Source organism: Pongo pygmaeus, chromosome X (genome assembly GCF_028885625.2).
Source record: "Pongo pygmaeus isolate AG05252 chromosome X, NHGRI_mPonPyg2-v2.0_pri, whole genome shotgun sequence".
In the NCBI taxonomy this organism is placed as follows: Eukaryota; Metazoa; Chordata; class Mammalia; order Primates; family Hominidae; genus Pongo; species Pongo pygmaeus.
Genome location: NC_072396.2, coordinates 19,084,422 through 19,097,378, shown reverse-complemented (window position 1 = coordinate 19,097,378; position 12,957 = coordinate 19,084,422). Strand labels below are relative to the sequence as shown.

Genomic DNA, 12,957 nt, shown 5'->3' with positions numbered 1-12,957 from the left:
ACCATTTACAACAGTCTTTTCTCTGAGAAATAATGCCAGACCAGGAGTACTCTTCCTACGACTAACCATTCTATAGGCATTCTTTTATATTTATAACTTGCTTTATATTTTCAGTAACTTAAGTCTCTGCTTTGGGTAGTAATCACAATTATGGACAGGAAATCAGAAACAGATGCTGTTCCTGAAAATCATAATCCTAACAAAACGCTAAAAATGCCACAATTAAAATCTTTCAGATCCAGTATTCAATATTTCCTTTTTCCTAAGTACATTCTTTATAAATTTAGGACATAGACTCTTTTACATACCATTCCTTATCATAAAATATGAAGAAAATTAAGTCCTGTAAAACATTTTTTCTCAGGCAAACAAGTTAATCAAATTCAAAATCTTTGAAAATACTGAGTGACAATAGCTACATATGCTTCCAATTGTTACATTGGACAAAATGGGTCATTCTACGAAGCAAATTTTGACAATGCCTCTATTTCTTGCTTGTGTAATTCATCTCCTATGCACTAATCTAATCTAATTTTTCCTTATAAGGAGATGGATTCTTAGTTATATGTGGAGGTTTACATTGTATTTGTGATTATATTTAAATATATGAAAAAAGACATTTAAAAAATCAAGTGTTTATTTTTCAGCATACAGGTTTGGCAAAACTATTATTTTAAAAAGTGACCCATGACCCTAACATACAATCTAAAATTTTTTCTGAATTATTTTAATTTAAATGTTTAATAGAGCTTAATACAGAGTTATCTACATGTAAGACACAGACAATTTTCTACTAGGAGAGAGTACGACGAAAAAAATTTCCCTATACATTCAATCAAAAGCTGTAATATTATAAATTACTAACCCCATTCATTGAACATTTAGAGGGAACAAATGAAAATGTTCTAAAAATGTCTTTTGACTTTATAGATACATAACAATTGCATATACAAAATACTTATGTGTATTTACAGAGGAATATTTTAGTGTTCATGATTAAACCTGGAACAACTATCAACATTAAAAAAAATTTTTGTGAAGTCATTAGATATTGGGCATATGGGTGTATTTGCTTTGAATTAGTTCTGATTAAACAAAAACCATGATAAAATTTTAAAAATAGACAATACTCTGAAGAGAGCAGTACTCCTCCAGCAATCAATTTTTCAACATATGACTCAAAAGAATGTTCCTCTACCAATTTAAGTCAAAACATGACAATTACTTTTAATATTCCTTTAAAAGCTACCTATGTGTTACAATAAATTAATTCTGTAAGTACCAGGACTTAATTTCTTTTTAACTTACCAAAGTCACACAGTTTTAGGACATCATTGTGGCTGATTAAGAGATTTTCTGGTTTTATATCTGGAGTGTCAAGATAAAAAAAAAATTAGTAAAAATGTTCTACGTTCTCCTGATTGACACTGTTAGATCACTGTAATAGCATCTAATTAGAAATATCTAGAGTAATTTGAATAGCAAACTGTGGCAGCAAAAAGAAAAGTAACACATTTTATGCTGGTACATAAAAGTTTCAATGAATTTCTTTTTCAGAAACATGCAGACCACAACTTCAAAAATATTTTTTTCCTCTTTAAGTATTAAAAGGATTAGTCGGATCTCTGAAAGAATTTTAAGAATAATTAAATATAGGCCCACACATTTCAAAAACCTATTATTACTTCATAAAATACTAGTAATACAAATTTTTGGAGATAGAAATATAAAATGTTTACACCCACAAGATACTTTAAAAATACATGAGAATAAGTAGCTAGCATTATATTTACTGGAAAAGAAATACAAGACATGCTTTCTGTTACATTCTTCTACATAATTTCTATATTTACGTCTCTTTAGCTTTTCTGCATGGTTCACAATTATCAATGTCTAATGCTGAAGCCATACTGGATGAATCAAATTAAGATTTCTAATTTTTTCCATGGATGTTATGAAGATGTGGTGGGAGTTAAGCAGAAATTCACAGAAAATGTTTGAATTCTCTCCTTGGGAGGCATCTCACAATTGTATTTTTAAAGTAGAATACCCATGATCTATATCATATGGTAGAGATGCAAATGGAGAAAGGGCAGAGGTAGTGAAATCTGTAGATTTCAAATCATGGTTTCTACCATTAATTTGCAACCACTGATTCACTATGCATGTAATCAAATCACAGTATCATGATGGAAATGCACCTAACTCAGCTCCTCATTAATATCCCCAAACTACAGTATAGACTGTTACTAGAATCATTACCCTAGACACTGGATGTCCAGTTGACATGGAGATCTACCCATGCTACCAACAATCTTGATAAGGTAACTGCTATGAGAGTCAAATGCAAGAGAAATATAAACTGTTTCTAGGAATAAAAGATGATGGCATTCTTCATATGACCTTTAAACTATTCTCACAAGTGAGAATATTTTTAAAGTGATATCCTTGTGCATTTGTATATAGGTAAATTAAAATGTAGCATTCTTTTATCTGCTAATCCAAAGACAAAAAGTAGATACTGCAATTTTTTAAATAAATATTTAGGGTCACTGTTGTATCAATTTGTGTCCCACTACTGTAAAACTCTCCAATGCAAGAAAGATTATCAGGAGAAGATAATGGGTGTAGAGTCAAAGTTGATGCTGAGCAAGTAATTTCCCTTTCATTGCTATAAACCACCCACTTCATGGCAGTAAAGGACAAAACAGTTTATGGGAGTATAATTATGACCTTTATGCAAGGTTGATCATGCCTGCAACTGCAGACAATGGACACTTTTCACTAAGGGGTAGGGAAAATTAGGAGGTGAAGATACATACTGGAGATTGTTGGTGTAAGAAGGAATGAGACATGAGCGCCAACAGGGGCCAGTGACTTAGGAACCACCTATATAAAGCCTGATTCAGAGTTGTTTCACATTACCTGGTCTACCTGCAGGACCAAGGCTATAGAGATCAACATTTTGCTCTTCTCCTATCCCCGAGTAAGTTTCAAAGTTCACATTTGTTGAGTTCTCTTATATCACTAGGCATTTCTACAGTTGGGAGTGGATCTATAATAGTTATACAAATGTAAAGATCTCACCACAATATCCAAATAAATTTGTAATCCATCCTTTTGGTGATAGAAAAGGAGATTTGGAGAGCAAATATTTCTCATGTCTTGTACTTTCAAAATATATTTAATTTAAATGGCAATGCCAATGCTTATGAAAATATTCTTAAAGACAGTAACATGTGAAATACTCTTAACTTTATTTGATGTTTTAATATTTTCCATTTTAAAAATCTCATACTCACCTCGATGGACAATATCATTCTTATGGCACCAGTGAATAGCCTTGATTAGCTGATAGATGTAGCTTTTTACTTTCTCAGGTGGAACTCCATTTGGCATTTCTTCCAGCAATTCGAGCATATTCTAAAAATTAAATAGAGCCATTATTTCCCAAATTAGGTAGGCCCGTAAATTATGTATTAACAATTTTACAAAGTGTCTAGAATAATTCATCCAATACAGAGCATTTTTTTTATTGTTTTGCTTTCTATCTACAACTTTCTCATGCTGAATCAGCATTAAAATTGGGGCTTTCTTTTATGAGGAATTCCATTTTTACTATTCCTTAATGCTACCCCAAATAATAACCCTGTATACTTTTCACTCTCCCTAAAGATTTTCAGGCATTATTTTAGAATAATTAGAAGAGAAAAGCAATACAAAGTAGAAATATGACACTGTAATGTATAAAGGGGGGAAAGAGTCTTTTTAAACACAGTGTGCTGTATCTCTGCAACAGAATCTTGTGATAAAAATCAAGCCTTGAAAATACACCTGGAAGATCCGGGAAATATTCTTAGTAGAAAAAAAAAGATCTCTAAAATTAAAAACGATCAATACATTTAGTACAAAAATTCAAACAGGCCAGAAAATACTATTGAAATAAAGAGTCACAGACCCCCTACAATTCAATATTCAAAAACCTTAATTTGAAGTCAGAGACCATTATAACTAAAATTCATGCAAAATTTTTTATTATGTAGAAATTCCACTTAGCCAGTCTCTATTGAATTCCCAGATTAACCATTCTCCTTTCCCACTGTAAAGTACAAGGCCCATGGTACAATCATAGCTTATTATTTGTAAGCAACCATCCAGGACAGCAGTTCTCAAAGTGTAACATGTGGATCTGTGGGGTCTCAGACCTTGCGGAGGGCCCATGAAGTCAAAACTATATTCATAATAAGATTGTGATGTTTGCCTTTTTCACTGTGTTGGCATTTACACTAATGGTACAAAGCAACAATGGGTAAACTGCTGGCACCTCAGCATGAATCAAGGCATTGGATTCTTTAATCCAATTAAACCTTGCCTTTAAAAAAGAAAACAGACATTTTAGTTAAGGACATCCTTGATGAAGCAGTACAAAATATTACTTTGACTAAATTTCAATTCTTGAGTACATGTCTTTTTTGGAATCTGCATGATAAAATGGCAGACTGCACATAAAGGCCTTCTGCTGCACATGCACCATCTGTCCAATGGTTGTCCTGAGGAAAAGCACTTAGAGGACTGAGATGCAAGCTGAATGAGCTGCTTTTTATGTGGAATGCCATTTTTTACTTGAAAGAATAACTGACATACAAACTTATCTATGTTAACACGCAATACGTTTATTGTTATTTTAAAATGAACTAATATTTTTATATTGCTCAGTCATGACTAATATGAGAAACACAATAGATAAAATACACATAAATAAAAAGCTCTTAGGGTTCCCAATAATTTTCAGAGTGTGAAGGGGCCATAAGACCAGTTAGAAAATCACTGCTCTAATTTGGCCTCACAGTTTTGTTCCCACCAGTCAAGTTGTATACCTATCAAGAATCAGTTGTATTTACTCCCATGCCTATTTATAACAGATGCACTTGTTATTTTAATATAATTAAATACCATATAAACAAATGAAATAATGTTTTTTTAAAAAAAGAGTTGCCGTTTATAAGAAAACAAAGTTGAATACTTTAGAAAGGCTTAATAAATCAAAAGCCACTAAACTTATTGCCATCTAATCAAATGTGAGACAACTACAAAACACTGGCAAGGAATGGGTGCTAGTGGGGATAAGCATGTCCAATGAAGGATTCTGCACTGAGATTCCTTTGCAGATGTTTTTGCACATTTGCTTTACCTTAAAGATGCATTACGAGTATGATGTATGTAAAAAAGACCAATCAGAACTTCAGAAGAGCGATAGGCAAAAGGCCTTGACCCTACCTTTATAGCGTGGTAAATGAATACATACAGTATTTATGTTTCCAATTAAAATAAACATTTTAAGTATGTATGCATCGTTTTTTGATTCTCCATTTGAATTCTCTTTTTCAATTAACAAATTCATAGGTGGTCCCAAATGCACAGGTGGAATAAGAAGGCTTTGTAATATAGAAAACAAATTGTATCTCTTGTTTCATATTCTATTCTAAATTCCTCAGTGGCAGAGATATTGTCCTCCAGTATCCAGTCTTCCCTTACTCCGCAGGAACACAATTTTCAAGTGGAGGCCTAGCTGCCCAGAACGAAGAGTACATTTCTCTTCTGCCTTGCAGCTAATGTGGTCATGCAACTATGTCCTGGCCAATGGGATATGACAGCTGGAACTCTATCCTGACCTTGAGGACAAGGGTCACACCTTGGTGTGGTGGAGCAGAGCTGCCACACTAGTCCTGTACTGCCCTACCTTTGTATTTAATATGTGAGGGCGAAAGAAACTTCTATTTTAAGCCTCTGTAATCCTGGGTCTCTGTTACCAGCCCCTTATCCCTTACAGAACTTTCTCCTTGCTCTCCTGAGACTCACTGTCAATTATGACGCACTGCCACTAATGAGGCAGATGTGACAGTCACGTTCTACCTAAGAACCACAGGGTCGGGGGAAGAATCTCAGGCCTGACTGTCAGAAGACTGGAGTTCTAGTAGCAGCTCAGCCATTTACCAGCAGGGAGATCTCAGACACACAAAATTGCCTTTCCCAGTGAGGAAACAGATACACAGAGGTGACTTCTCCATTTGTTATATTAAATTATTATTAATAATGAACATCTACCATGAATAGAACAGAAATAAAAAGGATAAACTAAAAGAGATGTCAACATTTTCTTATTTGGTAGTGAAAACTACAAACTGCATGATTATTTATGATAATGAAAAAATAAAAAGCAGCCAGGCATGGTGGCGTGCGCCTGTAGTCCTAGCGACTCAGGAGGCTGATGTGAAAGATTTGCTTGAGCCCAGGAGTTTGAGGCTGCAGTGTGCTATAATCATACCTGTGAATAGCCACTACACTCCAGCCTAGGCAACATAGTGAGACCCCATCTCTAAAAAGTTTTTAAAAAATAAAGAGCATCTGGTTTCCCCTGGAATCCTAATATAGCAATCCTTTTTTTTTTTAATAGAACTTTTTTTTAAAAAAACAACTTTCAGTTTTATTTTGGTGTGGAAGGTACCTTAGAGGAATGTATAAATTGACACAGAAAAAGAAACTTAAAACAGATTCTGGAAAAGGAACATAAAGCAGTGGTTTAAGATTACAAAGAACCTTCTAGTACCGTTCCAGTTTTTCTAGTAAGGAAATTATTATATGTATTTTTTTTTTAATTCAAAAAACAATTTGTAAAGGCTGAATACATTCAAAGCCACATTACTGGTCAGTTACCCTGGCAATACTGCTTTCCATTTGGTTATGACAATGTTGATACTCTGTCATTTATGGTATAGCAAGCACCTGGGTATAGACCTGCAGCAAACATAAACCTCTCCCGCTTCAACCTTCTTTGGACAACAGCATAGGAATTGGCAGGAGCCACCTATTTACTCACAAGAAAACTTGCTTAAAGGTTTGCCCCGCTCCAGTTTCTTCTACTATTGTTAAAGTGTTTATCTGTTTAAGTTTTTGACCATAACAACTGCTGTAGGTCAGCTGCTCTCCAAGAAATTTCTCTTTTTCTTTTTCTTTAGAGACAGGGTCTCACTATGTTGCTCAGGCTATTATCAAACTCCTGAGGCTCAAGTGATCTGCCTGCCTCAGCCTCCCAAAGTGCTGGGATTACAGGTGTGAGCCACTGCACCAGGCCCCTCTCCAAGAAATTTCTAGGCACACATTATTGATTACTGTAACATACATTTGCCCTTAGGTCATGTTATTAAAATTGTCATCAACAAGTTGAACATTTTTCAATACAAGCTAAGGCAAGTGTAGACAGCTCAAACAATGCATGCTTTTCTTTCTTTTTCCGATGCTTGCAATTACTGACTTACGGTCTCATCTACCACCTCAAGCCTCACCTTAGGCCTCCTGGCACAGCTGCTTCCCTCAAATAAAGCCAAAGCACTGGCAGTTCACATAAGCTGCTTCCTGGGCCCACTCATTCCCCAGCCTAGGTCTGATTCAGTGTGGTATCTTATACGGCCTCTTCCAGCCTGTACCATCACTGTCAGTTTACCAGTTTCTCCCTCAGTTTAGGCTTAGTTAAGTCAAGTCTAAAAATTACTTGTTGAACATAGAGTTTAAGACTTCAGAAGCCAAATCAGTATATTGTTTAAACTTATGATTATCTCTATACAGTTTAATTGTACAAAATTCTTAAATATATTTCAGAATTTCTAATGATTATTAACAACACTTTCATTTTTAAAGTTCTCAGATTATGAGTACATTGATAAGCCATATTAGATAATAGTACTTTCTTAAATAATGTCAGAAACAGCCTTAAATAAAAGAATCGGGCAAATGTGCACATTGACAATTAACGACTTACTTTTTCAACATACTCAAACACCAAGTACAACTTTCCCCTCCGACGAAATGCTTCCTTCAACTCCACAATGTTTTCCTGCTTGAGAGTCCGAAGCATTTTAAGCTCTCGTAAAGTCGTTTCTTTGACTTCTTCATTTTCTAGAATGTAAACAATGGTGAAGAGACTAAAATGAAAACTTTCAAGCTACTATTCAAAGAATTCCAAGAACACTGAAAACATCCCAATTTCACCTTCCACTTTGGGTACTTCTGCATAAGAAGTCCAAGAATGGAATATTAAATAACACGTTTTCTTGTTGAAAGGATCAAGAATAAGAAAATCGAAGAAAGGGTTTACTTGATCAGCACAAACTTGACTTCCTGCTTATATTTTCTTACACTCCTTTACTATGTGTATGTATAAAAATTTTCTTATACTTCTTTCACTACGTGTATGTATAAAAACACACTTACAGATACAACATATGCATCCATCGTCATTTGAACTATAACACTCTATACAAGGAAGGAAAGAGATTAAAAGGGCCATAAGGAATCACAAGTGTCAGTGTGCAGAGGAACCTCTATGCAGCCAGCATCTGTAGTAGCTGATGTTTTTAAGGATGGCCTGAAACTTTGGCCTAAAAGAGCATTTTATTCCTCAGGCTGCATGAGTCACCTCAGGGAGCAGGGGTCATGCGCCAAGCATCCACAATTCAAGTCACAGCCAAGTTGCAGGGAATTCTGACAGTGTCTAATCTTCTCTCTGAACAGCAGCTGCTGTAGGTTCCTGCTGTCCTCCCTGTGGCATGTCCATCTGTCCATCCCAGATGGTGTAGCTGTTCTGGGATGGAGAACTTATGCTGAACCAATAGACCCTCTTCCATACCATCAACTTCATTCATGATAATCTCCGAGGTTATGGAGGAAGGACAAAAGTCATATTAACTCTAATGGATTAATTGGCACGGAAGTGATGAAAATAATATTTCTATTTAAACGAGTTTTTATTATACCTTTAGATTTACCCGGGAAATCCTAACTACCATGTTTTTGCATATATGTACCAGGATACAGGTTCATAATCCCTCATCTGCAAGTCCAAAATCCAAAACACAGTCTAAAAACTGAAAGCTTTTTCTAAGTTTGGGGCAAATTCACTGAGAGGTAACACCTGAACTGACAGGAGACTACTTAATGTCTTTGTTTATCCAATCTAATATGAACATTCATATGTTGTGCTATAGAAATACTACTTGATTACTGGGTGCTGTGCATTATAACATGCCACACATCCATTCTAAAATCCAAAAATTATGAAGTCTAAAACACATGTAGCCACAAGCTTTTGGGTAAGGGCCAGAATCCTAGCTTGAGAGCTGTGTGACCCTCAGGATTAGACACGTCTTTCAGTGTGAGAAGGAGGAAAATGGAGTGTGGAGATGGGGGCACGGAAGCCTACTAGATACGCCCTCTAGAAGAAAGGCTCTCTAAGCAAGGCATGCAGGAGGAAAAAGGCTGAATGGATTCCAAAGGGAGAGGGAAGATTCTAAATGTAGAGCCAGGAATGTTTCCTCAGATTATTTTCTATCCCAGCCCGCTTTCCCAACCCCCAACTCAAACTGAGTTTAAAGAAAAGGGAATGACTTAAAAGCAAGGACTTTGTAGCACCCGAGTATCCGTAACAAACTGGGAGCACAGAGTCAACACTCCCTTGTGAACTGGTTACATAAATGAAGTATTCTACTTTAGCCAGAAAGCTGTTGGAGAACACTGGAACACAGATTAGGACCAAGAGAGATACTGCCTATGAGAAGACAAGAACCAGCAGTAGGAAAGGCCAACTGTGGCATAAGCAGCGAATTACCTGGCTCACACCAAGGCGGTCAACAGGGAACTGGGTACTTACAGGGAAAAGAGCATGACAGTGGATGTCACCTGGCAGTGGGGGAATGTCTGAGATGCAATCGGGGACATCCCAAAGTAGCTTAGAGGATTGGGAGGGGACAAAGGTCCAGGTGTTCTGCAAGTTGGGGCTGAGCCAGAGCAGTGGTGTTCTGTGACTGTTAGAATGCTAAGGTAGCTGCAGCTGCTGAAGCACAGGAACACCAGCAGTTTCCTAAAGAAGGAAGATCGAGAACATGCTTCTCTAATATCCCCTCCGAGTTACTCAAGGTTGGGGTAATCAAACTAAAATCCATCTATGTCTAAGAAACAGAATAACACACAGATCTCAATTAAGAAACAAATGATCTAACACGGGACTAATTTAACAAGAGACAAGTCTACTGATTACTCATGACCTGGTCCGTGCCTGCCTTTCCATCCCCATCTCATGTCCCTCTCCCTCACCTCCATCTTTCAGTTCCCAAAATAGCCCCAGACTTCATTTTTCCACCTTAATGGCCTTCAGACTTGCTCCCTCTGCCTACAATGCTCAGTCTATTACATAGGCTCTTGACAGGGCTTGCTCCTTCAGGTTTTAGTTTAAATGTCACTCCTCCAGAGCCTTTCCCAGACCACAAAAGCAAGTAGGCCCCCATCCCCATTATTCCTTATCACAGTTCTCGACTTTTCTTTCACAGAACTTCTTACCATTTTTCTTGATATATTTGTTTGCTTAGTGGTATACAATCTATGCAGCCATCCCTGCTAAATCAAGAGCTCATGGAGGACAGGACTCAATTCTTCTGCTCAACAATATACACGAGGACTGTACCTGACACAAGGAGAGGTGATCAATACATTCTTCCTACATGAATGCTTCACCTGTGGCCACAAGGAAATCTCTGCTCATACATGCCTAACTCTTCCTCACTTCAGCCACAGCAATGGGAGGGCAAACAATAGGCACTTTGCCTCTCAGTTTTCTTACAGCACTGTCAATTTCCTCAAGCACTGCTTATCAGGCAGTACGATAAACTGAATTTTCTCTTCTCCCTATTCACCTCTGTCCCTAGGTGTCTTCTACAGTATGTGATTAGAAACAATGGAGGATACAGAACTCTGACAGTGCTCAGGGTCAAGAACACACACAAGTACATGCACACAAATACCTAAAGAGAAATAAAATCATTAAGAGCATCCATAAGCTATGATGCTTGGTGAATTCTTGGTACTGGAAATGCAAATGAAAAAACATCGTACTATTATTTATTACCAACTTGTGGCAGTTTCACTTTGCTAATGAATAAACCCTCTTCAGAATGGCCGCATCAGGATGGTTTTAGTAGAAGGAACAGTGGACCAGGACTAGGGAGACCTAGATTCTGGACTAAGTCTTTTAATCAACTAACAGTACACCATGCAACTTTAGGCAAGCCACTTAACTTTTCATCAGTAAAAGAAACAAATAAATGCCTCCATCTCCCAAAAATCCTATTGCCTTTTTCAAATCTAACAATCTATTATTTCTTTTCATTAAAATTGTATTGATTATGAGCCTAAACCTCATGGAACTTGGCTGCTTTGTTATACATACATTATTCGAATCTGTATTGACTCCACTTAACAATGGTTAGAGAAGATAAATGAATCATCAAAAAGCAGCACACAAAATTACCTAGAATGTAGCGCCCAAACAACCTCATTGGAGCAGCTGTTTTTAGGAAATAAAGGCTTTTCTACTTTATGCCAGTCATAGTATTAAAAGTTGAGGTAAACACTTGAGCACTAAGATTGCAATGAATGGGAACAGGCAGGAAGTGGAGTTAATTCCCTAAATTCAAGCAAAATGGGCACTCTTCATTATTACTGGGTACATCCTATAATTTTGTTTTTCTAAGTACTTTGAAGGTTCCTGGCCTGCCCTGCACTTTATGATGAAAACTGTCAACTAAATTACCAGATGAGGGGAAAAGGAAGGCACTTTCCAATTACACAGGCTTCTCTTCTCAGAGGTACACAAAGTAGGAAAGCATTTTGCAAGGCATTACAAAATGCCTTGCAAAAAGCATTCAGTAAGGCATTTTCAAAGGATGGTAGTACAGCCCACTGAAATGAGCACAAAAATCACTGCCATCTAGTTGAAATAATCCCCGTGGATTCTTTGTCTAGGCTAGGATTCTTTATCAAGGCTGGGCTCCAGTTTACAAATGAAGAAATCAAGTCTAGAAAGGATAACTTTCTCAGGGTGCATGAGCTGAGGGTCTTATTCTACTTCATAGTCTGAGTAGAACACAGGGACAAAGGTGGCATAGTATACAATACAGTGAGTTTTGGAAAGTGAGTCACAGTACCCAGGTTCAGGTATAACTATGCTACCGTTTAGCTGAACGGCAAGGCGGCATAGTATGGGTGGAAGAAAAACTCAACAAAGATCCTGGGTCAGCATTTTAGTTGCAATTATTCACATACGCGCTATGCAACTTTGAGCCTGAGGTCCATCATCTGTATACTGGGGCTGAGTTATACTGGATTATTCAGAAGGACTCTTCCCGAGTCCATACTTCTATGTGATAACTGCTTATGTGCATGCTGACCCACCTTGTCATCAGTTACCACTGAGGGGGTTTAGCTGAATGCAGGATCAACTCTGATAGAGTTATGTGCAGATATATAGAAACCCCACTGAGTGAGGACAAAATGGCAGGGTGGAAAAAGGATGTTAAGTAAAAACAACCCAAAAACTGTCCTACTTCTAAACTTACCAGTAAGGCAAGTTAACACACCTAAAAATCAAGAGCGATTTGCTAAAGAGAACAATTCTTAAGAAGAAAGATCACAGGAGAAAAGGAGATTCAAAGATAACTGATGAAAAGAGAAAAATCTAAAGATGAGCAGAAACTCTATTGTAACTATTTTTAAAGAACTGTGGGCTTAGAAAGGAAATCCAGGAATAGCTGTAACCTACTTTGTGAAATCACAAACCTGACATTTTTGTATAGCCAAAGAGCCCCCCACCCCAAATGGACCTTTACACAGATAAACTGATAAAGAAAAATCAACCCATCCTTGATCAAAACCACGGGGGTACCATATTTGAGTCTGGTTGCTCTTATTGAAGAAGGGACATCAATAGACAGACAATGTGGCTGAGGGAGTTTGAATGCTAGTGCTACTGTTACATACACCAAAAAGATGAGGACCCTCCAATCTTTAGAGATGAAGAACAGGTAAAAGCACAGTAGAAATTTATTAAATCACAGAAGATGCAAAATGATC

The 12,957-nt window shown here is 36.9% G+C and overlaps 1 protein-coding gene across 4 annotated transcripts in view; it reads right to left on the bottom strand.

Annotated features, from left to right (window-relative positions):
• The window catches only part of CDKL5 (cyclin dependent kinase like 5), a 227,464-nt gene that overhangs the window by 70,517 nt on the left and 143,990 nt on the right, over positions 1-12,957 (bottom strand). For all 4 annotated transcript variants that reach the window (XM_054471950.2, XM_054471949.1, XM_054471952.1 and 1 more), the window contains 3 exons: positions 7,817-7,953; positions 3,303-3,423; positions 1,309-1,368 (listed from right to left, as the gene is read on the bottom strand). In XM_054471950.2, the coding sequence (XP_054327925.1) occupies positions 1,309-1,368; positions 3,303-3,423; positions 7,817-7,953 (318 nt within the window). The remainder of the gene's footprint in view (positions 1-1,308; positions 1,369-3,302; positions 3,424-7,816; positions 7,954-12,957) is intronic.